The sequence below is a fragment of the Podarcis melisellensis genome, assembly GCF_964234715.1.
Source record: "Podarcis melisellensis genome assembly, chromosome: 14".
Classification (NCBI taxonomy): Eukaryota; Metazoa; Chordata; class Lepidosauria; order Squamata; family Lacertidae; genus Podarcis; species Podarcis melisellensis.
This window is the reverse complement of record NC_138546.1, coordinates 43,669,815-43,695,632: the sequence shown is the minus strand read 5'-3', so window position 1 is coordinate 43,695,632 and position 25,818 is coordinate 43,669,815. Positions and strand designations below refer to the sequence as shown.

General features: G+C 45.3%; 1 protein-coding gene across 5 annotated transcripts; it reads left to right on the top strand.

The window, feature by feature from the left end:
• Positions 1–351: 351 nt before the first annotated feature.
• Positions 352–25,818, top strand: PATL2 (PAT1 homolog 2; the record flags this gene model as incomplete). Of its 5 annotated transcripts, none has more annotated exons than XM_081888921.1 (19): positions 412–522; positions 3,443–3,545; positions 4,709–5,070; positions 5,847–5,915; positions 7,274–7,339; positions 8,535–8,681; positions 9,602–9,688; positions 12,777–12,907; positions 14,954–15,031; positions 16,916–17,057; positions 18,473–18,590; positions 18,672–18,769; positions 19,416–19,460; positions 20,785–20,933; positions 21,614–21,773; positions 22,409–22,549; positions 22,781–22,878; positions 23,000–23,149; positions 25,106–25,818. In XM_081888921.1, exons 1-19 carry the CDS (start codon positions 478–480, stop codon positions 25,107–25,109), a joined length of 2,193 nt encoding a protein of 730 aa, XP_081745047.1. In that variant the 5' UTR covers positions 412–477. The 5 variants fall into 5 exon arrangements, with proteins under 5 accessions (XP_081745048.1, XP_081745050.1, XP_081745049.1 ...); XM_081888925.1 differs by lacking the exon at positions 412–522 and adding an exon at positions 1,437–1,539; XM_081888922.1 differs by lacking the exon at positions 25,106–25,818 and having other exon boundaries at positions 352–522; positions 23,000–23,153.

Here is a 25,818-nt window from a genome sequence, read left to right as displayed (position 1 = left end):
GTGACATTTGATGGCGTTTGACATTTGGCGTTTAACCCTCTTCTTCTGACACAGGATGCCCTACAGAATCATCGAATGGTAGAGTTGCCAGGGACACCCTGAGGATCATTTAGTCCAACCCCCTGCAGTGCAGGAAATCTGGGGATCGAACCTGCAACCTGGACCTTATCAGCTCCAACCAGCTGAACAAAGCGTTGGTTTGGCTCTCCTTTTATTACCTACGTGGGCTTTTCGTTTTTGCATTTTTATGTTGTGGACGCCAAGGTACAAATGCAATAAACGACAAGAGTGGGAAGATTTCGCCCGGAGCCGCAAGATACATAAGCGATGGTGCCAACCGAGAGGCGAGCCTCGCAAACAGCAGCAATAGCGGTATATTTTTAAATGAAGCCCAGCAGCTGCTGCCCCTCCCTTAACGAGGCCTCTTCAAAAAGAGGCAGGAATGGGAGACGCCGTCGAGGGAAACGCGCGTTCCCGATGGCGGAGGGAGGGGAAGCGGCGGCCGGGGCCGCGCAGGATCTGGTAAGCTATTGGTGCCGGAGGGATCCCCGGCCTCTGTTGGCGGCCTGGAGCTCCACCTCCTCCTTGCTTTCTGTGTTTGCAGCTCCTTGAGAGCCGGAGGGAGAGAGTATGCGCTGGAGCCGCGTTCAGACGTTCCACCAGCGGCTCTGCCCTCTCTTCGCCTTCCCTCTTTCGGGAAGCGACACGCGTGTTTCGCCTGGAGCCTTAATATTGTTATTATTTCGGGGCAGCGGAAGGCGAAAAGCATCGGGCGGTTTAAGCACGCTTGTTTTAACGAGTTTTTTTGGGGGGCGGGATGAGTCCAGTAGGGTTTACACGCGTTGTACACGCGCACGTCGGCATGAGCCTCGTTTGAACACGGAGGTGGGGTTTGCGGAAAGAGTAAAGTAAAATCCCAGCGAGGGGTTTCGAGGATGGGGGAGGCCCCTGCTCAGTCACTTCTCTCTAGGCTTCATCCGGGTGCTCTTTATTTTTATTTAATAATAATTTTATTTATACCCCGCCCTCCCCAACCAAGACCGGACTCAGGGAGGCTAACACCAGGCATAAAAACAATGGATTAAAAGACATCTTAAAAACAAGACTAAAGTACAACATTCAAATGCAGCCTCAATTCAGTAGAAACTCAAATCAACAACTTTTTGGGGATGAAAACGTCAAATCTTCACCAAGGCCAACTATCCAGACTGGTCCTATGTGGGCCAGAAAAAAGCCACACCACGCAGCCTGATTATTACCTGAAACCAGTGCTTGCTTTCTGGGGGGATGCAGGGGGACGCATACCCCTAAATATTTTGTGGATCTCAGTTTGGCATCATTGAGGGGCAGTATTTAAATATGAATAGGAGAATGAGAGTACCCCTAAACATTTTGTTTAGAAAAAAAGCACTGTGTATGGGGGGTGTTCCTTAAAATCCCTGCAGGCTTACTGTAGTAAAAGCCTTCCTGCCACATTCAAATCTGCTAGCTTTTAACAATGCAAGTCTACTCAGAAGCAAGTCAGGTAGAGTTCCGCAGGTGTTCTTGATAGTGGCTGTACATTCTTGTAGCTTTGGCTTATTTAATTAACAAGATTTGCAGGCAACATGCCTATAACAAGATTTTGGCAGGCAACATGCCTATAAACGGTCAAAGGGAACAAGGGTAGGGTTTTCTTGGACTGGTCACCTTTGAAATGACCCATGGCTGTGTATGAAATGGTAAGGGGAGTGTGTGTGTTTAATTTATTAATAAATCAAATTTCTATAGCATTCTTCATCCGATGATCACAAGGTGGTTTACAATATAAAAAGTGACCAAGAAGGTTTAAAGAGTGAGAAATGCATTTCTGGCTGGGTGGTGGTGGGGTCATAGAAAATGTTATGTTGGTTATTATAACTAGATGTTTGAGAGGAACTAGTGCATACTGAACTTGGATTGCCATATTTCAAAACAGTGAAAATCTGGACAGAAATTGTTTTGGTTTTTGCAAAGTTGTTTAGCTTGGGGGGGGGGTGTCCCAGGAGTTGTTGAGCTTTTTTTGGCAAGGTCGCAAATTGTTGTTTTGTAGCTTTTTTAAGGGGAAATCGACATTTCTGGCATGGGTTACCATACATTCCCCGGGCATTTGACCAATACAGTAATTGTGAAGCTTCTGTTTCCCCAAAATCTTGGAGCAGGACACATCCTTCTCCTTGAGATTAATACGTAAGTTTCAAGCCTCAAGTCAGTGAGGGATACTTAACAAGTAACCTGTTGCCAAGGGGAGGCCAGACATCTGAGTCTGAATATGGGTGGGTTAGAAACCCAATGTACTTGCTGCATTCACATCACAGTAAACCATAGATAATGATTTACCACGAATGCATAGATGGCTCCTTTCCCACCCCAGTGTGAACAGAGGCAAGAAAATACAATCTCTAGCTTAATGTTGTGTTGTGTCTGAACTGGAAAATGTTTTCGTTCCAAACTGTGGTGTGAAGCCAGGGTTTCTTCTTGGCTCTACGTGGGGCTGTCCTTGAGACTGACCCAGAAACTCCAGTGGGTGCAGAATGTTGCAGCGAGATTCCTTACGGGGTCCTCGCTGCGAGATCACATTCACCCGGTGCTATACCAGCTGCACTGGCTCCCGGTGGAGTACAGGATCAGGTTTAAGGTGCTGGTTTTAACCTTTAAAGCCCTATACGGCCTAGGACCCTCGTACCCACGGGACCACCTCTCCTGGTATGTCCCACAGAGGAACTTACGGTCTTCAAACAAAAAAAATCTTGAAGGTCCCAGGCCACAGAGAGGTTAGGCTGGCCTCAACTAGAGCCAGAGCTTTTTCGGCTGTGGCTCCGATTTGGTGGAACGCTCTGTCACAAGAGACTAGGGCCCTGCGGGACTTGACATCTTTCCGCAGGGCCTGCAAGACAGAGCTGTTCCACCAGGCCTTTGGCCAGGGCACAGCCTGACTCCCTCCTTCGGCAATCTTCGCGGAGCTCTGGCACAATGGTTGCCATTGGTTTGATTTGAATTAATTTTATAATGAATGATTTTAGAGTGTTGTGTTGTACTGTTGTACTGCTTTATTGTTGTTAACCGCCCTGAGCCCGGCTTCAGCTGGGGAGGGCGGGATATAAATAAAAATAATTATTATTATTATTATTATTATTATTATTACCATTATTACCAATCACGGTTTGTTTGAAGTGAAACGAACCCTGATTCTGTTCTAACACTAAGCCAGGGATTGCGGTTTGTTGGCTCTGATAGGAGAGGATGATGTTGGAGCTATACTTGCCTCATGGTTCATAGTTTACCGTGATTGCAGGAACCGGCATCGTTGGCTTTGGTTCTGTGTACCTAATTTTGGAAGAGGTTTTGATACTGTCCATCGATTTCTCCCACAAGGGAGTTGACAGCAGGATGAGTCCCTTATTCTTTCTCCATCTCCAACCAGATCCTGGAGGATTACTTTATGACGGAAGAAGAACCTTTGGGTGACAAGACAGCTGAAGAGGAAGAAATTGATCTTTACGTTAACTTGACGTTCACTTCAACAGGTAAGAAAATATTTAAACTGTTCTGGAAATAATAGTATATTCCAACAAAAGCAAAGTCATATTTTCAGTTTTTAAAACTCAAAGTCCCCCCAATACAATTCAAAAAAGTGGCATTTCACTTGAATAAAAAGCTGCATACACCCCACGCATTTAGTGCAACCCCAAATCCTGAAAACTAGTTCATCGCTCGCAGAACTACCATTCCTAGCACCAGGGCCGTCCTAAGTATATCCGGCTCCGTGGTGCAAAGATCCCTCCAGTGCCCCCCCCATTTCCTTCGCCCAGCTTCTGCCTCTTCCCTGGCGCCTGTGCCACGGTGGCCACAGCAGGTAGAGGCTCTGGGCATGGTGCTGCTTTGGCACAGCATGGCAGAGGCGGGTGAGATCAGCAAGCTGATGCCGGGAGGCATAGCGTCCAGCCTCTGCCTCTTCCCTGGCGCCCTTCAGAACTTGGACGCCCTGGCACCCCACGCCACTTGCCTCTATGGGCAAGACGCCCCTGCCTAGCATCTTTAGCAAACTACAGTTCCTACTATTCTTTGGGTGGGGAATATTCTTTAAATGTCTGGTGTGTTCACAACCAAAACAAAATTCCAAAAGAATCTCCCAAGATGGTGTGTCTCTTCTAAAGTGTGGGATTTTTTTGGCTGTCTAAGGCATGGGTAGGCAAATTAAGGCCCGGGGGCCAGATTCGGCCCAATCGCCTTCTAAATCCGGCCCATGGACAGTCCAGGAATCAATGCGTTTTTACATGAGTAGAATGTGCCCTTTTATTTAAAATGCATCTCTAGGTTATTTGTTGGGCCTGCCTGGTGTTTTTACAAGAGTAGAATGTGCCCTTTTATTTAAAATGCATCTCTAGGTTATTTGTTCGGCCTGCCTGGTGTTTTTACATGAGTAGAATGTGTCCTTTTATTTAAAATGCATCTCTGGGTTATTTGTGGGGCAAAGGAATTAGTTCAGTTTCCCCTCCCAAAATATAGTCTGGCCCCCCACGAGGTCTGAGGGACAGTGGACCGGCCCCCTGCTGAAAAAGTTTGCTGACCCCTGGTCTAAGAGCCTGCTTCCTGCATTGTAGTTGATTCGCTGTGGCAGGTAAAATGTTGCTGCCCTCTTCCTAAGATCCCTCCTTCTTCTGCTGATCTGTTCCCCTCACTTCTACAGCTTACCTGGAGCAGACTAGAGGGAAAGTCCTGGAGACAGATGCAGAGCAGGCTCATGTGGGTGGATTTGAGGAGGTGATGGTGACTGTTGGGGAAGAGAAATCTGAAGCTACTGAGGCAGAACCCATGCTAGAAGATGCGGCAGAGAATGAAAGCCTTCCCACTGAGCCACAACATGCTTATGATGATCATGATGATGAAGAAGAAGAGGAGGAAGGGGAAGAGGAGGAGGAAGTGGCAATGGCTGATCAAGATGAGGAACCTGCATTGGAGAAGGATCATAAAAGCAAGGAAGCTGGAGAGCCAAACAACCTGGGAGACCCAGCAGTTATGAGAGCTGTGCGTGGCCAACGTACGTTGGAGGTAAGATAGACTTAAGGTGTGCCACACAAGACTTCTCTTACAGTCTTGCCAGTCTCTTCTGTTCATTTGGTATTTGCAACCAAATGGGCAGAAGGTTTGGTAAAAGAGTTGGATCGTATGACTTGGGGTCCCTAATATGGATAGGGTGAGCATGTGACGTTTAAGGTGTTTTGAGAGTAGGTGTCAGCTGGGGCTGCTGATTAATGATCTGTGTAAAATATAAATTGCCCTTTGGGTGTCTTGTACTTTGAGAAAGCTGAATAACTTGAGGCCAGCAATATGGAGCCGATTCTATCATTGTGACTTGTGTTATGTAGGAATTTACTTAGTAACCCAGCCCAGCAGCTATAGAGGGCACCATTTTGAAAATGGCTGGTGTGTTGTTTTCACTGCTGGATAGAATGAGCTTACATCCCAGGTGCATACATCTGTGTCACAAAGTAAAACAATGGTACCTCAGGTTACCACCTTAATTCATTCCATTCTTAACCCAAAACCATTCTTAACCTGAGGCGTGCTTTCACTAATGGGGCCTCCCGCTGCCACCGCACCGCCACCATGCGATTTCCGTTCTCATCCTGGGGCAAAGTTCGCAACCCAAAGTACTACTTCAGGGTTAGCGGAGTTTTAACCCAAAGCATTTGTAACCCGAGGTACCATTGTAGTTTTGCTATTAATTAATATACCATCTACATGGCAACATGCAGTTAATAATCCCTCGATGCCAAATTTTAGATATTCTCTTTTAGGCTCTTTTTTTTTTTTTTGCTTTGCAGAGAGAAGATTCTGCTGTCCTGGACAGCAGAGTTGCCAACGACCTCTCAGATTATCCTACTGATTTCTTGGTAAGACTGCTTTCTCCCCCCTGCACCCCTTTAAAATACAGCCTCTTGTACATTCATTTTATCAGTGTTTTCTGATACATCAGCTGCAGCCGTATTGGGATAGCCTGGCCACTGTAGTCCATGCACTTTTAACCTCAAGACCGGAGTGTGCTCTCTTGTGGGCCTGATCTGGAAACTCCAGGCAATGCAAAATGCAGCTGCTAGACTGCTGGTGGGTGCGGACAAGTGACAGCATGTGGCACCTCTGCTAAAACACCTGTATTTTATTGGGTTGGGTTCAAGGTTCTCATACTAATGTACAAATCCCTGAGCATCCTGGGTCCAGGATACCTTAGACTGCCTGAGCCCTGAGATCCAAGCTCGGTCACTGGGATAATCTGATAGAATGTTGGCTGTCCCTCTAGTTTTAGCAGTCCAGCTGGCTTCAACTGCATCATGCTTAGCAGCCTATTGCAATCCTTTCAATGTGCTGAAATTGGGTTTGAACTACTCAGTCATTATGATTAATCGTAATTGCTTGCTTGATTGCTTCTTTTCCTTGCTCGTTTTGCTTAATTTCATTGAACCAATCTCTCTGATCAAGGGGTAGGCAACCTAAGGCCCAGGGGCCGGATGCGGCCCAATCGCCTTCTCTTTTTTTAAAAAATCATTTTTATTAATTTTCCAATAAAAACAGCCAATTAACATATCCATCAAATCATAATCATAATCTAATTAAAACCAATAAACTAAAAATTAAAAACTTATTACAGTCCAAATTATTAATTATTATTTTTTCCGGGCTTCCCATAGTCTGGACCTCTGAAGTTATCTCCAATATCTTTGTTCCTGCCTTCTTCTTGTTGTTCCCATATTTTCCACAGAAAAGTTCTCTGTCCCTGGCTATGCGATTCTCAATCGTGTCAGAAATCATATATTCTTTCATCCATCAAATACAGTTTTATTTGTGTATATATATTTTTTCAACTGTCTATTTGCCAGCGCAGCTTTTCCTGACTTCATTCCAATCTGGGCTGTTGTCCAAGTCTATCGTTTGAAGTTTAATGACGCAGCAACTCCCAAGTTGCTAAATCCTTCCAATCTGGGCTGTTGTCCAAGCCTGTCGTTTGAAATTTGAAATTTTGGCCCAATCACCTTCTCAATCTGGTCCACAGATGGTCCGGGAATCAGCGTGTTTTTACATGAGCAAAATGTGTCCTTTTATTTAAAATGCATCTCTGGGTTATTTGTGGGGCATAGGAATTCGTTCATATATATTTTTTTCAAAATATAATCCGGCCCACCACATGGTCTGAAGGACGGTGGACCGGCCCACGGCTGAAAAAGATTACTGACCCCTGCAGTCTGATCCCTTTCAGACAGCTTCAAAACCTTCCATCTGGAATTCTACCCGGAAGAGAGTCCAGTCGCTGTCTATGATGGAGGTAAGGCTCATTCTACACCACTTTTCTGCCCAGCAAAGGGAATGATAACAGCACTTGCCCTGTTTTTACCACAGAAGCAGCTTAGGTTCAAGTCTGCTGTATCCAATGGCATCTTGCCTCTACTCATATTTGATCCTTTGATGCACTCAAAACTAACGTCTCACAACAAATGCCAGTGAAATGTAAGAGAGATTGTACAACCTGCAAAAAAGAGACAAGGCATGTACGTCTGTAAACCAATTAAATATTTAATAAAAATAAGTTTTAAAGAGAAACTAAAGACCAGCCTTTCAAAGGCTACAAGTTCTTGAAACCAATAAACCAATTAACTCCTGAACCGTATCTCACACCTGTGTAAGCAATTAGGCTTCTCTGGTAGGTTTCTGGAACATTCTCCACTTCCAGTTAACAGAAGCTTACTCACTCAAACAGTTTTCTGCAAAATGAATGATCAGTCTCCCAACACTCCCAAACACTTTAGGCCAATATCTGCATCCATGTACCATGTCACTTAAAATCTGAGTTGGGAGTCGCTTCAGAGCATGAACTGAGAGAAAACCAGAAATTCATCAAAAATAGAAATTTCTCTGGCTACCGAGATGGTGCAATGTGCTTCACCACAATATCCATGGGGGATTAATTTTGGAGTTAAAGGTGAACCTACCAAATATGCTTCTTCTGTAACAATACATGAGCAAAGCACAATCATCCATTGAAATTTAATTCTCTAACCAGGTAAAGTGTACAAAACTGTATTTGCTAGGGTAGTGATTATTTGTTTGTTTATTTAGTTATTTATTTATTTATTTATACATTACCCCACCCATCTGGCTGGGTTTCCCCAGCCACTCTGGGTGGCTCCCAACAGAATGTTTAAAGTGTGATAAAACATCAGACACTAGTGTGCATAAAAATGCATACATGAGTGAAACTAACATGCGAAAATTCAGTTATAATTAGGAAAACTGCTTTGTAAAAGTGTGTATATTGGCATAAGGGCATGAAAATGTATATTAGAAATTTGCATGAAAGCGCTGTTGAATTTTCATGAAGATTTTCTAACAAGCAAATTGTGAACTGTGGGAAGTGGAGAAGTTAACACAGGGAAAAAAGAGAAACCAAAATTGACAGATTTATCCCATCCCTAACCACAGTATAATTGTATTAAATATTACTGTTGCCTCTTGTGCTTCAGGCGCTGGACAGGGCTTCTATGTCCCGGGTCAACCTAGATCTTTTGGCCTCACCGGCGCAGAGAAGCTATCTAGACACATCTGGCCTGGAGCGTCCAGGCTTCCGTGGGAGAACCTTCAAGCCCTCTTCTCAGCGCTTCATGCGGCAGGTAAACTGGCTCATCACCTGGCTCTGTCTCACTTCCACCCCCGATCCTCAAACCCTCGATCTTGCTACTGTCATTCTGTGCTACGCAGAGCTAATTTTCCAATTGCTTGTGTCAGAACGACAAAGCAGTTGTCTGGGTTTACTAGTCTGGAGTAACAGTTCTATACAGTATCCAGAACATGCGCCTAATGCCTGAGGATACCTGAGCTGCTGTGGATACGCCCACCCTGTGGAACAACCTCCCCTCAGGTGCCAAGGAAAGAAACAGCTATCAGACATTAAGGAGACACCTGAAAGCAGCCCTGTATAGGGAAGTTTTTAATGTTTGATGGTTTACTGTGTTTGATGGTTATACCGTATTTTTCGCTCTATAAGACACACCAGACCATAAGACGCACCTAGTTTTTGGAGAAGGAAAACAAGAAAAAAAAATTCTGAATCCCAGAAGCCAGAACAGCAAGAGGGATAGCTGCGCAGTGAAAGCCAGTTATAGTTGCCTATCAGAAACCACCAGAAGTTGCTTCATGAGCACTGTTAACAGATGTCACATACCCGTAGTTTTCGCTCTATAAGACGCACTAGACCACAAGACAAACCTAGTTTTTGGAGGAGGAAAACAAGAAAAAAAATATTCTGAATCCCAGAAGCCAGAACAGCAAGAGGGATCGCTGTGCAGTGAAAGCAGCGATCCCTCTTGCTGTTCTGGCTTCTGGGGTAGCTGCGCAGCCTGCCTTTGCTCCATAAGACGCACACATATTTCCCCTTACTTTTTAGTAGGGAAAACGTGAGTCTTATAGAGCAAAAAATACGGTAATTTGTTGGAAGCTGTCCAGAGTGGCTGGGGCAACCCAGTCAGATAAATGGAATAATAATAATAATAATATTTTTTAAAATTGTCTTTGCTACTGTCCTGTCTCACAGCAATCTCCCACGATGTCTGGCTCTATGAGATCACCTTACCTGTTCACTCCACCCCGCAGAACACGGCGTGTACTTGGCCTTAATCAGGTAATGTCATGTGTCGTGTCGCCTGTGTTGGTTGCCAAGTTGTTACCAGGTCAATTTCAAGGTATTACTATTGATAAAGAAAGCCTTGACTGGCTTGGGACCAGTTTACTGGTGGGGGTTACCTTAGACAATATGTGCTCACTTGTTCACTTTGATCTACAGAACTTTCACTGTTATAGGTTACATATATTAATTGTTCCACAATTGTAAAAAAGAAAAAAAAGGGATATTTCAGTGTGGCAGCACATACACTTTGAAACTCCTGGCTTATTGGCACCTGTTTAAAATTCTTTGTTTAGGCAAACCTATCCAGATGCATAGATGTTGATGTGTTTTAATCTACATATTTTACTATTTTAATCATGTGTTTAACTGTTCTTTATTGATTTTTCTTTTTTTAAAAAAATAGTCCTTGTAAATGGCTTTAGAGTTCTACAATAGTCCAGTGGCATATGAATTTTGTGAAATAGATAAAAATAAATGTGTAGCTTAGCTCCGTTCTCACAGGAAACTATTCCACCTGCACTTCCTCTTTTAAGTTTAGATGTGCCGTGACTTGTGATTTCCTTTTACGCAACCCAAGGCACAAGATTGCAGTTAGTATATAATACTAATGGACATCTCACTTCTGAGTGCTGGCCCAGATGTAACCGAAACATCACTTCCCCCCCTTAAGGGCAGTGATGGTGGAGTTTGCAGGGGATCCCAAGGTTTGCAGAAAGAAATATTTAGAAAAACCCCTGGGGTTGGGGAAAACTCAAAATGTGGCAGTGAAGGCTGAGCATGCCCAGTGACAGTAGAATGCTGGCTCAGGGCGAGGGATGAAATGGAGTTTCCTGGAGCAGGCCATCAGCAGGAGTATCCCACAGGGCAAACATTTTGTTGCAGTTTCCACTTGTTTTCTTTTCTTTTCAAATCATCTTTATTAGTTTTTCAATTAGATACTCCACATACACATATTGTATTACACTTTACATTTATACTTGCTCTTCAGAGCTGACTTCCCTCCTTCTTCTTCCTGGTTTTTTATATCGCATATAATTTTATCGTATTATTTTCTTCCATTTTGTATATTGTTATTCATTTTCCATATTTGTCCATAGTATAAGGTAAAGGGACCCCTGACCATTAGGTCCAGTCGTGGACAACTTTGGGGTTGCGGCACTCATCTCACTTTACTGGCCGAGGGAGCTGGCGTACAGCTTCTGGGTCATGTGGCCAGCATGACTAAGCCGCTTCTGGCGAACCAGAGCAGCGCACGGAAACGCCGTGTACCTTCCCGCCAGAGCGGTACCTATTTATCTACTTGCACTTTGACGTGCTTTCGAACTGCTAGGTTGGCAGAAGCAGGGACCGAGCAATGGGAGCTCACCCCGTCATGGGAATTCGAACCGCTGACCTTCTGATTGGCAAGTCCTAGGCTCTGTGGCTTAACCCACAGTGCCACCCGCGTCCCTTGTCCATAGTATATCCATAAACAAAGAAGTCCTCGTGTTTATACAATTATTGTTGTCTGTATTCATTTACAACTACTGTTAGTTATATTACTTTCCTTGTTTTCATCTGAGAGAGCGAAGTACGGATTTCTTTGACCAAATGCTAACTGGCTCCAAACGTTTGTCTCAAACCGTATCAAGAGGTTTCAAAGTAATTGGCAAAGAATTCTTGGCATTCGGAGCAGCCCTGTGCTATCTCTTGCCAACAGGGGGACACTTTACATTCACTGGGAGATGGGAGTCCCCACTTATTATTATTATTATTATTATTATTATTATTATTATTGTTATTATTATTATAGAGGGCATGGCAAGTCCTCAAGGGTTTTAAAAGGAAGGGTTACGGAAAGCTGATCAGGAAAGGGTCAGTTGCTAATGCTTTACTGTGTATAGGAGGGAATTTCTCCTGAACGGGATTTAACAGTTCAAGTGTAGGTTTTGAAAAGTCAGAATTCACAACTTGTTTCCTGTGTGTCCTGACCACAGGAAACTGAACATATACAAAGCGGCAGCCAAGTTGTTAAGAACAGTGCTTTTTCTTCCTGGGGGTACGCATACCCCTAAACATTTTGTGAATCTCTGTGCTTTTGTCCATTTACTGTATTTATTTTCCCCGATCTGAACTATAAAATGATGGTTTTCTTGAGTCAAAATGGGAGTACCCCTAAACATTTTTATTTTTTTTAAAGCACTGGTTAAGAATATATAGATATTTAACTGTAAAGTATCAAGCTAAACCTTAGATATGCAGGCAACGTATGCCTTTTTTTGGTCTCCAGGTAAGAGCAAGTTATTTGCTTGCAGGACTCCTCATTCCATTAGCTGCTATTAGGATGCAAAGTAGAGAGAATTGTCAAGTAGAGGACTAGAATGCCCCCAAGTGGTTAGATGTGGCCGGGCAGCTGCATTTTCTCAATCGCCAGTTATAGTTGCCTATCAGAAACCACCAGAAGTTGCTTCATGAGCACTGTTAACAGATGTCACATACCCGTAGTTTTCGCTCTATAAGACGCACTAGACCACAGGACAAGCCTAGTTTTTGGAGGAGGAAAACAAGAAAAAAAATATTCTGAAACTCAGAAGCCAGAACAGCAAGAGGGATCGCTGCGCAGTGAAAGCAGCAATCCCTCTTGCTGTTCTGGCTTCTGGGATAGCTGCACAGCCTGCATTCGCTCCATAAGACGCACACACATTTCCCCTTACTTTTTAGGAGGGAAAAAGTGAGTCTTATAGAGCAAAAAATACGGTATTTGTTCTGCATCTGTAAGAGAAAGATCTTTAAGTGACAGCATCCGAACTTTGGAACTCCCTGCCTATTGACATCAGGTTGGCATCTCCACTGTACTTTTTTCCAGCTCCTGCTAAAAACACTTTTGTTTAGGCAAGCCTAGCCTGATATGTAGAATAATTAACACATTTGTTTTTAGTTTCTCACTGGTTTTACATTTTTAAATGTTTTAAATAGTTGGTTGTTTTATCAATAGTTTTATTGTTTTGGTTTTTTGGTTCAACTGCTTTGACATTTTTTACAATCAAGGGGAATATCAAACTTGATAATAATAAAAATCTCCTTTCCTCCCTCTTCTCTCCAGACATCTGCCTATGCGTCTCCGCCTCCATATAGGCCCTTTTTCCCAAATGTCAATAGCCCAAGCTGGGCTATGGCCCATAATCTTGATCCTCCACTCTTCAGTCCAACATCTGGCAACCAGCAGAAGTTCAGGTACAGAAAGCATGGGTGAGATCACCTTGTGTTTGAGAGGATGCAGCTTGTTCAGGAGTCCATCTCCATCTGCGGTTTAGTACGTGGGATTAGAGTTGTGGCGGGGTTATTTTGACTAGCTTGGAGAACTATAATCACAAGAGTTTCTTGGCATGCTCTTGGATCCCTGCTATGACACCTGATTGATTGATTGATTGATTGATTGTTGGCATCCGTGTGTCTCAAGAGACGATGGAGTGCACCTCCAGGTGCGAAGTCAAACCACTGCGTTAGCAGCCCCAAAGTGACCTCTCTGGGACGCAAGCTGGACAAGTGGGTATGGAGGTCCTGGGCACCCAGATGGCAAGATGCCCCTCTTGGGCTTGCTGATGGGGTCCAAAGGAGAGCAGAGCAATACGGTTGGCAGCAGCTTGGCTACAGGGGTTGCCGGAAGGAGGCGTACAAGGTGCCATCCAACCATCTTAGGGACTCCACTCTGAATTTGTGTATTTATTATTACGGTCACAGACCAGTTCCGGCTCACTTACAATATCAGAAAAATCATAAAACACAACAGGAATACTTGAATTGCAACTGGGTTTAACAGAGACAATTCAGATATAACAGCAGTTAAAAATATACATTAAATCTTGATCACTAAAATATAACCTAAAATTGACAACTGTGAATTTGTGTAGGGTTTTTTCCTTAGCCTTTTCTTCTCCTGAAGATACCCTGCAAAGCAGCGGAGGTTTAGGATCAGAGTTTTCCTTCTAGATGGGCTACCTGAGCCCCACCTGCCCCTCACTTCCCCCCAGGGCACAGGCAGATACCTCCTCCTTGACTACTGCACCCCACTTGCTAGTCCCAGGCAGATAGCACAGCCAAGTGCTCAAAAGGCTTTCTAGAAGCCCTGGTTCAGCGCAGACTACAGATTTGGAGTGTTGATCGTGATCTGCAGGCCCTGTTTGTCATCTGTTAATTCAAATACAGTGGTACCTCTGGATGCGAACGGGATCTGTTCCGGAGCCCCGTTCACATCCTGAGTAGAGCGTAACCCGCGACTGCGCATCTCCAGTTCACCGCTTCCGCGCATGCGTGTGATATCATTTTGAGTGTCTGCGCAAGCTGCGAAACCCAGAAGTAATGCGCTCCATTACTTCCAGGTTGCCGCGGAGCGCAACTCGAAAATACTTAACCTGAAGCTACTTCAACCCGACATATGACTGTAGTATTTGGGGGGAAGAGGACAGCCAGCAAATAAGTTTGATCAGGGTTGTTGCCTTTAATTGAGACTTAACTTTAGAGTAGGGAACTTGGCATGCAGACTAACCTGTTGAATACAGTATTTGAGAATTGTGGGCAAGATTAGTTGCTGACAAACGATTTATTCTGTACTTGCAATTTGGGATGAGGAGAAAATCAATTCAGTTACCATTTAATGGTGACTTGCTTTAAGTCAGGGGCAGAGGAAGGGCAGTGCTGTGGGGGCAGGCCATCCCAGGTGTCACCACTGAGGGGTTGACAAAATGCCAGGCGGCACTCACCGTAGGGCCAGCAGAACACCCGAGCCATGTGTTTCTCCTGGAAGTGACACAGTGGCTTGGGCGCCCGCAGGCTCCATGCTGCCCCGAACGGTCCACCCACTGCCTCCCCCCCCCCAGCTGTAGGGTGGCTGAGTGGGAGGAGGCAGGCGGACTCCTTGGACGCCCCACGGAGTGTCCTGCCCCAGCTGCCACCGCCCCTGGACGCAGGGCACACGTACCGCCCAAGGCGCCCAATCGGCTTGTTCCGCCGCTGCTTTAACTCACACTTTCTGCCGCAATATGAAAACCAAACACAGCCCGTCTTCGAAATAGCAGTTCTCAGTTTTTCAAACTAGTTCTGCAGCCAAGTAATGTGCACAGAAGAATGTATATTGAGATAACGTGCACATAAAAATAGCACGTTAGTAGTAACAAACACACTATATTAGGGGAAGTTGCTTTGCAAAAATGTATTTAAAAGGTCCTAAAAGCATGGGAGACAGATCCTGGTACCTCACCTTTGTCCTCTGCTTTATTACAGTGTTCCCAGTGCCATGACGCAACTTCACCCCCTGCATCAACGGATCCTGACCCAAAGACAGCGAGGGCAAGAAAGGAGGTAAGTGAGGGCAAATGAAGACAACTTAATAGGAACATAGCTACAATCTTTATGTATTTATTTATTACATTTATATGCAACCTTTTTTCCTCCAAGGAGCTCAAAGTGGCATGCACACTTCTCCCCCCTCTCCATTTTATCCTCACAACAACCCTGTGAGGTAGGTTACACGAAGAGGCAATGACTGGCCCAAGGTCACCCAGTGAACTTCATGGCTGATTTGAACCCTGCTCTCCCAGGTCCTAGTCTATCACTCTTAACCACTGCACCCCGCTGGCCCTCATGGGATCGTTTGGTGACTCAGTACAGTACCTATTATAATGGCAAAATTAACTTGTTATATGAAGGAAGGTAAAGGTAAAGGGACCCCTGACCATTATGTCCAGTCATGGCCGACTCTGGGGTTGCGGTGCTCATCTCACTTTATTGGCCGAGGGAGCCGGCGTACAGCTTCCAGGTCATGTGGCCAGCATGACTAAGCCGCTTCTGGAGAACCAGAGCAGTGCACGGAAACGCCATTTACCTTCCCTCCAGAGTGATACCTATTTATCTACTTGAACTTTGACGTGCTTTGGAACTGCTAGGTTGGCAGGAGCAGGGACCCGAGCAATGCGAGCTCACCCCGTCACGGGGATTCGAACCGCCGACCTTCTGATCGGCAAGTCCTAGGCTCTGTGGTTTAACCCACAGCGCCACCCGCGTCCCATGAAGGAACGTAATACACATCATATTGTTGTGTTAAAATGGATTAAGCTTATGGATTACTGTAGATGATGTTGGCTATTTTCTGAGGGCTAGTTACAGATTTTCAATGTTTTGATGCGCATTGGAGATCATTTAGTGTTTTTCTTTTCTCCTCTCCTCCCCCCCACCCCAAACTTTTTGGTACGGTATGGAATATTGAATGAAATAACTAAACTGGAAAAATACAATGAAAGCACCAACTTCATTCAGACTTCTAAAACTTAGACACGCTTCTATTCTGAATTACTGAAGGTATTCAAGTTCGGTGCTGTTACCCTAGATGAGACTGCCAGTTTTCATTTCTTAGTGCAGAAAGTATGGATCTGATGTGTAGAGATTTTTCCTATTCTGATTAGTTCAGGAGGATTCTGTAAGGTTTATTTCTATATGAGAGAAACAGAAAGAAGGTTTCCGATGTTTTGTTTATTTCTCTGGGACGCTGATTATAGCTGGTTTAAACTGGTTCTGTTATGTTTCTTTCAAGGCCATGCAGACTATAATAATAAGGCCAGGAGGAGCCTAGCTCTCACTTTCTCTTTCTCTTTGTTCTGGTGGTCTGTTCTGTACGCTGTTAAGGTTTAAGTCTTATTATAAAGTTTGTAAGTTTTATTTTAAGTGCTGCAACTGGATTTTTATGAACTGTGCCAATCCTGATTGTATTGGATTTGTGACCCTTATTCTCATTTGCCTTCAGCAGCAGTAAAGCTCTGCTGAATGAAGTACAATTGCCTCTGGTCTATTTTTTGGAAACTCTGCTGCGTGTTCATGTTTTCTTACTCCTGACGTGACAGAGCCCTTTTTAAAAGCAGTTCAGAAGAAAGAATACAGTCGTACCTTCGTTTTCAAACAGCTTAGTTCTCAAAACATTTTGGCTCCCAAACGCCGCAAACCCGGGAGTGAGTGTTTCGGTTTGCGAACTATTTCTGGTAGCCGAACATCTGACGGAGCTTCCGATTGGCTTTCAAGAGCTTCCTGCAGGCAATCAGAAGCCGCGCTTTGGTTTTGGAAGTCAAACGGACTTCCGGAACAGATTCCTTTTGACTTCCAAGGTACAACTGTATGTGACCACAGCAAGGCGTTGGTGGTATTCTGGACCAGTGCAGAAGCCTTTTCGTAAGTGAATTTCTTCTTCTCTTAAAGAATTCCCCGTATGAAGCGCCAGCCGCCGAAGGAGGATCCCTATGCTGTGCTCATGACTCCGGTAGAAAAAGAGTGGGTGATAAAGGTGCAAATGTTGCAGCTTCAGAGTGACAACCTTCACAGGGATGACTATTATTACCAGGTGAGTGTTGTTGTTTAGTCGTTTAGTCGTGTCCGTGACCCCATGGACCAGAGCACGCCAGGCACTTCTGTCTTCCACTGCCTCCCGCAGCTTGGTCAAACTCATGCTGGTAGCTTTGAGAACACTGTCCAACCATCTCGTCCTCTGTCGTCCCCTTCTCCTTGTGCCCTCCATCTTTCCCAACATCAGGGTCTTTTCTAGGGAGTCTTCTCTTCTCACAATGTGGCCAAAGTATTGGAGCCTCAGCTTCAGGATCTGTCCTTCCAGTGAGCACTCAGGGCTGATTTCCTTCAGAATGTAGAGGTTGGATCTTCTTGCAGTCCATGAGACTCTCAAGAGTCTCCTCCAGCACCAGAATTCAAAAGCATCAATTCTTTGGGGATCAGCCTTCTTTATGGTCCTGCTCTCACTTCCATACATCACTACTGGGAAAACCATAGCTTTAACTATACAGACCTTTGTTCACACTTTTCCATTCCAGCCAAGTAATGGTTATGATACATATGCCTGTATAACATGTGCAGCAAAAATTCACATATTACTGGAAATATTATACAGAAATGCTTTGTACTGGGGGAAATCTACTTTGTGAAGAATACATATATTGGATGTAATTGCATACAAGGGAGTATATTGGGATAAATTAGCACTACAATGCTGGAACTCCCTCCCTGAAGAAGGTAGACTAGCTCCTGACTTGTCCCTCCACGGACAGGTGGAAGACCTCCTTGTTCCAAGGGGCTTTGGGGAACCGGCTGCTTTTAATGAAAAGGGTGGTGCCATGCTGTTTTTATTGTAATTATTTGTAGGTTTTAAACAGATTTCATATATGTATTGAGTTTGAATTCTATTGGGGTTTTTAAAATTTATTTTTCTATGTTTTTAGTGCTTCTTTTATTTAGAGACTTTGAGTCCCATTAGGGAAAAAGTTGGGGTATAAATGACAATAATTAATAATGATGATACTGATGAGCTGTTTTTAGGATATCAGAATGTGGAGAACTGAACTTAAGAAGCAAAAAATGAGAAACTGCCACTGATAGGTTCACCCACCCCTAAGCAAGAATCCTAGACTGCTCTTGAGAGGGTGGGCATAGCCTTCCAGTCACAAGGCTTGGGTCTGGGTCAGTTCTGTCTCTTGCAACTGCAGACCTGCTCTCCTATGATGGGCTGACAACCATATTCTCCACCCCATGGTGGAGCTCCTTCCCTTGGGCTCTGTTAGGTTTGCCCAGGAAACAGAGAACTATAGTTCAAAAGGTGTACGTTAATCACTGTCTGGAGAGGATGGCTCGGGGAGAATTGCCATCTTGACAGTTTTGGATGCTGGAGTTGGGGTGAGTAGGGAGCAACAGAAATGCTGTGTGCTTCCACTGGCTTTGGTACTGAGCTGTCCTGTCCTCCCCACCCCCCAGGAATATTATCGCAAGCTGGAGCACAAACAGGCAGAGAAGGGGCTTCTTGGAGGGTCCAAGACAGAAGTCCCCAAACTAGTGACACCGTATATCCAGAAAGTGGAGGCATACGAATCTGGTAAGCGCTCTGCAGAAAAGAGGCTCTTCCCTAGATGTTAGGGATGCTAGGTACTTCCTGACAATGGTTTCCTCCTTCTAGTGGTGCGGATACCGGGCTCCCTGGGCCAAGTGGCAGTGTCTACGTGCTACAGTCCCCGCAGGGCTATTGATGCCGTGCACAACATCCCACTGGAACAGGTAATGCACCCGTCCTGTTGCCTCTGGCTCGCCAGAAGCTGGGACTCGACTCCACCAATTTGCTGCGTGTGGACATGAAGTCTCTTGCGTATATATCATCAGTGGGACCTTCCAACCCATGGGCCTTGTCTCGCCAGGCCATTTGGGCCAACCATGCCTGATTTCCTAGGCCTTGGAGTCCCATGAATGTTGGTCATGGGAAAGTTTGAGGAAGGTTCTTCATTTGCAGTTGTCACCAGAATTCAAGTTGGGGTTGCAAAGGAAGAATCTTCTCTGCAGCTGCTGCTTGAACCGCCTGACACGTGACACAAGATGATTTATGGCTGGGCGGCCCTGTTCACCTGTCAGTGGTCCACAGCGGATGGTTGTTCCCCACCCCCTAATAAATAGGGCACGTTATTAACTGGCGGGTGGACGGTATATTCTATTGGCTTTTTCCTCCTGGTTTTCACGCCACCTCTAATTGACCAGTGGAATTCTGGCCGCCTTGTTGTATTCTGTAAACGGAAACGGCCCCACTGGAAACTGTATTACAGAGCCCCCTGAGCTGTTAAGGTAGCATCCAGGGATGCCAAGCTGGTCTGGTTGCTCTGCTGTTGAAAACTAACACCTGTTTCCCCTCCCCTTTTTTATCCACCTTCTGAAGGCTGTGGGTAATCAGCGACTGCAAGTGCTATATGAAATTGAGAAGGTGAGTCACTGAGATAGCTTGGGAAGGCAGTTCTGTGTTTGTTTGTTTTTTAAGCCAGTGTCCTTGGAGTGCGGCAAGGCCAGTACCAGAAGCATTATTGTTGATTAACTCTTGTTTGGCTTCGTATTTATGTATTTAAACATTGATTTGGGGGGGGGATGTTTGGTAATACAGTGATATCTTGGTTCCCGAACGGCTTAGTTGTCGAACAAATCGGCTCCCGAATGCCACAAACCCGGAAGTAAGTATTCTGGTTTGCGAACGTTTTTTGGAAGCCGAATGTCCAACGTGGCTTCAGCGGCTTCCATTTGAATGCAGGTATCTCCTGCAGCCAATCAGAAGCCTCGCCTTGGTTTTCAGATGATTTCAGGAATTGAACGGACTCCCGGAACGGATTAAGTTCAAGAATTGTGTTGATATATTCTGCATTTGTTGAATTGTTTATTTTTGTCATTTGACTTTACTAATATGTTCTGTATTTTGTATGTTTGTATTTTCAATGTTTTGATGCATTTGAATGTTTGCTGCAAGCTGCTTTGGGTACAGCTTATTGTGCAAAAGCAGCATATTGGTAAATTCCATCAATCTCTATTCAGAAAGGCAGTGTGTGCTCTTCTTCCTCCAGTCACATACCCACCCCCTTTGTCCCCACAATAAAGAGCTTGACAATATGAAACTCAGGATCATGGCATTCCAGTGGAGCAGATTCCTAGTGTGGTGTATCCAACACAGCTAGACGCTCAGCAAATATACCGTATTTTTCGCTCTATAAGACACACCTTTTCCCTCCTAAAAAGAAAGGGAAAATGTGAGTGTGTCCTATGGAGCTAATGCAGGCTGCGCGGCTAAGCCAGAAGCCAGAACAGGGAGAAGCCAGAACAGTCTCGCTGTTCTAGCTTCAGGGTTAGCGGCGCAAAGCCTTCACAGGGCAGCGGGGTGCCTTCATCCTGTTGCCCTCCGGAGGATTCATGGACTGTCCCAGAACCCTTTGCAGGCTTCATGCAAAGCTAGACCAGCTAGAGGGAGCACTGCGCAGCCCTCCCTCTAGCTATTCTGGCTTTTGGATGGCCCCGTGAAGCTAGACCAGCTATCCCAGCGGCTATCCCAGAAGCCAGAACAGCAAGAGGCGATCCCAGAAGCCAGATCCCTCTTGCTGTTCTGGCTTCTAGGATTCAGAATTTTTTTTTCTTGTTTCCTCCCCCCCAACTAGGTGTGTCCTATTGTCTGGTGCATCCTATAGAGCGAAAAATACGGTAGTTGGCTAAAGAGCTGCCCTGTCAAAGATGGTGGTTTTATGGATCTTGTTGGTGTGTTCCTGAAACAGATGTACCTGCAGCTGCTGGATATAGAAGATGGTCAGCGGAAACTGGAGCAGGTGCCAGAGGAGGAGCACCTCCACTTCTGTGAGAAATTTGCGCATGAGCTGGGACATATCTATCAAGCCCTAAGAATCGAAGAGCAGAATTCGGAAAAGTGAGTCCGGGGGAATATTTGTGGCAGTGATGGTACATGAGATGGGTGTTAGGATGAAGAAGACGATGATTATTCTGGCTACGTGTCTGTGGACCCACCTCTATCCATCAGGCCAGCTGCCTACTTAGGTTATCAGGCCGCTGACAATTTCTACTGGTTCATACCATCCTCCATCTCTAGTGGAAGAGCCAGGAGATGTATAGGGCTGTGTAAAGATCTGCTGAAAGAATATTCAACACAGATAAGCAAAGAACTTGAGCCAATCAGAAATTTCCTCTCAGAATGTTTGGGCCTGCTTACTTCCCTGACTGAGGAGAAAAGAAGACTGCCGTCTCCATAAAGCAGTCGACAACAAGCCCAATGGAAATATAATCCAGTCAGGCACAGAAAATAGAAAAACAACTAGAACCAAACCAGGCCAGGTGGAAAAAGCACTTGCTCCCAAGAAATCTTCCTTAAAGGGAAAGTGTTCAATGCACAAGAAGAAGAAGAAAGAGCCAGGAGATGTTCTGTGCTCTTAAACAGCCAGGTCTGAATTCCAGACAACACTAGGTAGAACATAACCATAGGCCTTTATGTTTACGCATTGGGTATGTTTTAGGCCCCTTTCCCCTTTGTAGACTCTCATGGTGCTTTGGCAGTGAGATACATGTGTGGACCAGCTGGTCTTTTCCTTCCAGGGAAGCCAAAGATGAGTTCCTTCAGATCCTGCTTGTGGGAAAAGGCAGGAGGCTGGTGGCCCGTCTGTTGCCACACTTGTCGCAGGAGCAGGCCAAGCAGGTCCTTGTCAGCATCACCCAGCACCTACCGTTTCTCCTTCAGAAGGACATGATGGATGAGGTATCCGTCCTGTGTGTTCCACTTCTCCCTAAAACCATCTGCATCACTGATGACCTTGTTATGAGGCTCCCATTATAAATTGACTTTTGGGGTGCAAAAAGGGCTTGCACTAAAATAAGACATTTAAATTGGGTTGTGGAGGAAGCTAAACTGCATTGCTTGCACAATTTAATTTACACCAGATTTTCTTGCATAACCAGACCCAAGTAGGGCAGTGAAGCCTTGCCCCAAGCCGCCAGAAAACTGAAATATGTGCACAGCTTTGTGGAAGCTGAAATGTGTAAGATGGGCTGTGTCTTTACTGAATGAACCGAAAATGTTGCTTGAATCCTGTTAGGCTGAGAGTCAGATGGCAGAATTTTTCAGAGAGTAGCCAGTAACCCTTGCTTGATAGGTTGTAAGGGTTTGGGTTTGGGTTAAATTTATCAAGCCCATCCGGTTCTGGGAGTAGAAACTTCATTTCTCTTAACAGGCTCAGTTTATAGAAATAAAGACCTATAACTCTTTAACACTACTTCCTATGGTGTTAAGAGTTCTCCCATAGATTAGGTTTATTAACTCTTAAAGGACAAGCAAGCTTGATATTAACATTTATCCTTTCAATTTACTCCTTCCATGTTCTGTGGACTTGGTAGTCTCTGCCCATTCTCTACGGTCCTCTCTGTGATGTCATTGAGCAGTTGACCTTCAGTGAGATGATAGACCTCTTACAGGAGCTAACCAGATTGCAGCCGGAGTCTGTCCAGCAATCGCTTGCTATGGTGTTTGGGAACAAGGTAAGTTTGGGGACAGGGCTTTGAAACTTTCCTGGGGGTCCTGGCAGAATTTTGTGGTAGAGCGACAAACGGAGTGGGAGGGGAGACTTTAAAATTACCTTAGTATTTGCCAGTATCGGAGTGGTTTTATGCCACCCTACCTCAAGGTTGGCATTGAGTGAGGTGGGTTCTATTGCTGCTGTTCCCTTGCTAACATTTCGTGCTGTGTCATCTTCTCTCCCTGCCTCCAAGTTTGCCATCTCACTTCTATACCTTCTGCTGAGTCACGGGGAGAGATGTCTCTCCTCCGGAATGCCCCTGAACCCCCGCAACGGAGACTTTGAAAAATGGTGAGGTGGCATCTGTTGGGCAGGGTAGTCCCAAGTAATTTGTGTCTGCAGACACCAAGCCTCTTAACCATCTCCCTCCTTTTTTTTCTCTCCTCCCCCTCTTCCATTTTCTTCCCCTTAGGGTGGATACAGTGCTCCTTGTTGCTAGGGAGATGTCTCAGGTACCCAAGGCATCGATGGTAGAACCATTTCACCTCCCCAGCAACCTCCTTTTTCTCTTCTGCCGCTATGTAGACAAAGACATGGCAAACCACTTAGATGCCAAGATGGAGTAAGTTTTGGGCATTGACAGAGAGCAGGTAGATAAGTACTGGGAGGAGTAGGGGAAGAGCATGCCATGTAGAGTGGTTGGGGAAACCCAGCCAGATGGGTGGGGTATAAATTATTATTATTATTATTGCAAGTGAACTCTTAAATAGAGTGGAGACTGTATTAGTTTGAATGGGATACTGTCCCACCAGCCTCACCTCAGTCAGACGACTGCCTGTCTCCTTTAAACCACCCAGTGGGGTGGCCCTGGCTGTCAGGTTCCTCCTCACTCTGTTTTGCCATTTGTTAATTCGGCAGGGAGAGTGATGGGGGGCCAAACGAGAACCAGCTGGTCCCATGTCTCATTGGCTCTGGCTTCATCTACTGTTGGTCTCCCTGTTTCTCCACCCCGCTAGTCCAAATGGGCACCAGTCACCACCACTGACACAAATAACATGGCAGAACCCAGATGTAAGGCAGAGCTGCAAATTGGAGCATAGCAGGCGACTGCAGAGAAAATTCTCCTACAGGAACATGTCCTTTTTTAGCTGTTTGCTTTTGGTCTCATCTCATGGTGGATCCCTGTTTATGATGGCTTGTTGCTCTTGGAAATGAAGGGCCCATTATGGGCAAGATGAGTTCATTGTTTTCCCTACCAGAAAACCCGCTGCTTTCACAATGCTTATTTTCATGTTCAACATGCTACACTGCACTGTTAGACCACTGTCCCCATTAGCTCAGTATTGTCTACCTTGACTGCCACAGGCACTCTCAGGTTTAAGATGATGGTTTCTCCCAGACCTACCTGGAGATGCCTGGGACTGTCTGCTCTGCCACTGACCACTGCCCTCTTAACATTGAAGGACCCTTGCTATTGTTTGGGTTTACTTGTTGCCACCTCCTGGCAAGGGGACACGGGTGGTGCTATGGGTTAAACCACAGAGCCTTGGACTTGCCAATCAGAAGGTCAGCGGTTCGAATCCCTGCAACGGGGTGAGCTCCCATTGTTCAGTCCCTTTTCCTGCCAACCTAGCAATTTGAAAGCACGTCAAAGTGCAAGTTGATAAATAGGTACCGCTCCAGCGGGAAGGTAAACGGCGTTTCCGTGCGCTGCTCTGGTTCGCCAGAAGTGGCTTAGTCATGCTGGCCACATGCTAGCCGGCTCCCTTGGCTAATAAAGCGAGATGAGTGCCGCAACCCCAGAGTCGGTCACGACTGGGCCTAATGGTCAGAGGTCCCTTTACCTTTACCTCCTGGCACAGCCAAGAGATTGCATATATTGATATGAGAGATACTTTGGGGGCCTTTAGGCTGCTGTGAGCGCCATACATTTTTGGATAGCGAACCGGTTCTCAGCAGAACCCTTCCACATTGTAATATCTTTTAGGTGGGCTTCCTTCGACTACTTGGCTGAGAACCTTGATTTCTGAGTAGCAGAATGAGAGATGAGGAATGGCAGCAAGCCCTGGCCAAAGCAGGCTGGGGAAAGCTATAAGAGCCGTTGCTCAAGTGCTTCCTGTTTAACATCCTTGCATGGTTCACATTCTATGCATGCAAATGGTAGACCCATTATGAACTGCTTTGCTAAATAAAAATGGGAGGCAGGGTAGTAGCTAATGACTGGGTGGCCAGAAACTTGTGTAAGCTTCATGTTTTGCGAATATAATTGTGGAACGGTTCCTTGTAGTTGGTAAAATTGGATAAAAGGAGATTGGAGAGAGCTCTTCACTGGGGACGCCACAGAATAGCTGAAGCCTTGCAGCAGGCATGGCCAAAGTGGTGCCCTCTCAATGTTTTGGACTACAACTCCTGTAATCACTTGACCATTAGCTACACTGACTGGGGCTGATGGGAGTTGTGTTGCAAAAAAATGTGCAGAGCACTACATTGGCTAACCCTGCTTTATAGAACACAGTTGGCCACTGATGGGAACTAATCTTCCCCTTTGATTCTTGATTTCCTTTCCTTTATGTTTCAGGTGATTGGTTTCTGCCTTCATGAGCTATCGCAACACTTGGAGCCTCCTTTGTTGCTGCAGCGCAATCTTCGGTGGTAGTATCAGTCTTCGAGAGGCCTGGCTGTAACTAGAACACAGTGGTTATTTAAAGAAAACGATTATTTAATTCACAAATTCTGCTTTTGTTTGTGGTACGACGTGGTTCCCCACAGCCCAAACTGCTCTGTGCCAATTGTAGATATTCAGTGCTAGCTCAGCACATAAACTGAGCCTGAAATGAGTGAACACAGGCTTCCCTGTACAGTAAATACTAGGTTGTGGGGGATGAACTTTGATTTTTACAATATCTTGTGTACAGCACTTATACAATAAAAGCAAATAAAACTAGTTTGAAATATTGAATCTTAGAGGTGAGGTGGCGCATAGTTGCCCTAAGAAAGATTGTGCATATTTTCTTTGTTAATATTTAACTTTTCCTACAGATGTGAGTAGGTACCCAGAGACCCTTGAAGGCGATAGAACTCCTGCCAGTGCATTGAACAGGATGCTAATTGTATCACTTGAACTTCCATGTTTCATTTTTTCCCCAGTCTTTTCATTAGGACTGTGGGTGGGTTAACCATTTCCTCCCCCATTGTGGTCCCTATTAAATTGCCTCTACACTGCTATGAAGGCCAGTGGCAGCTTTCACCTGGGACTATCATAGTGCGGGAGGAAAGATTGAACCTTCTTGC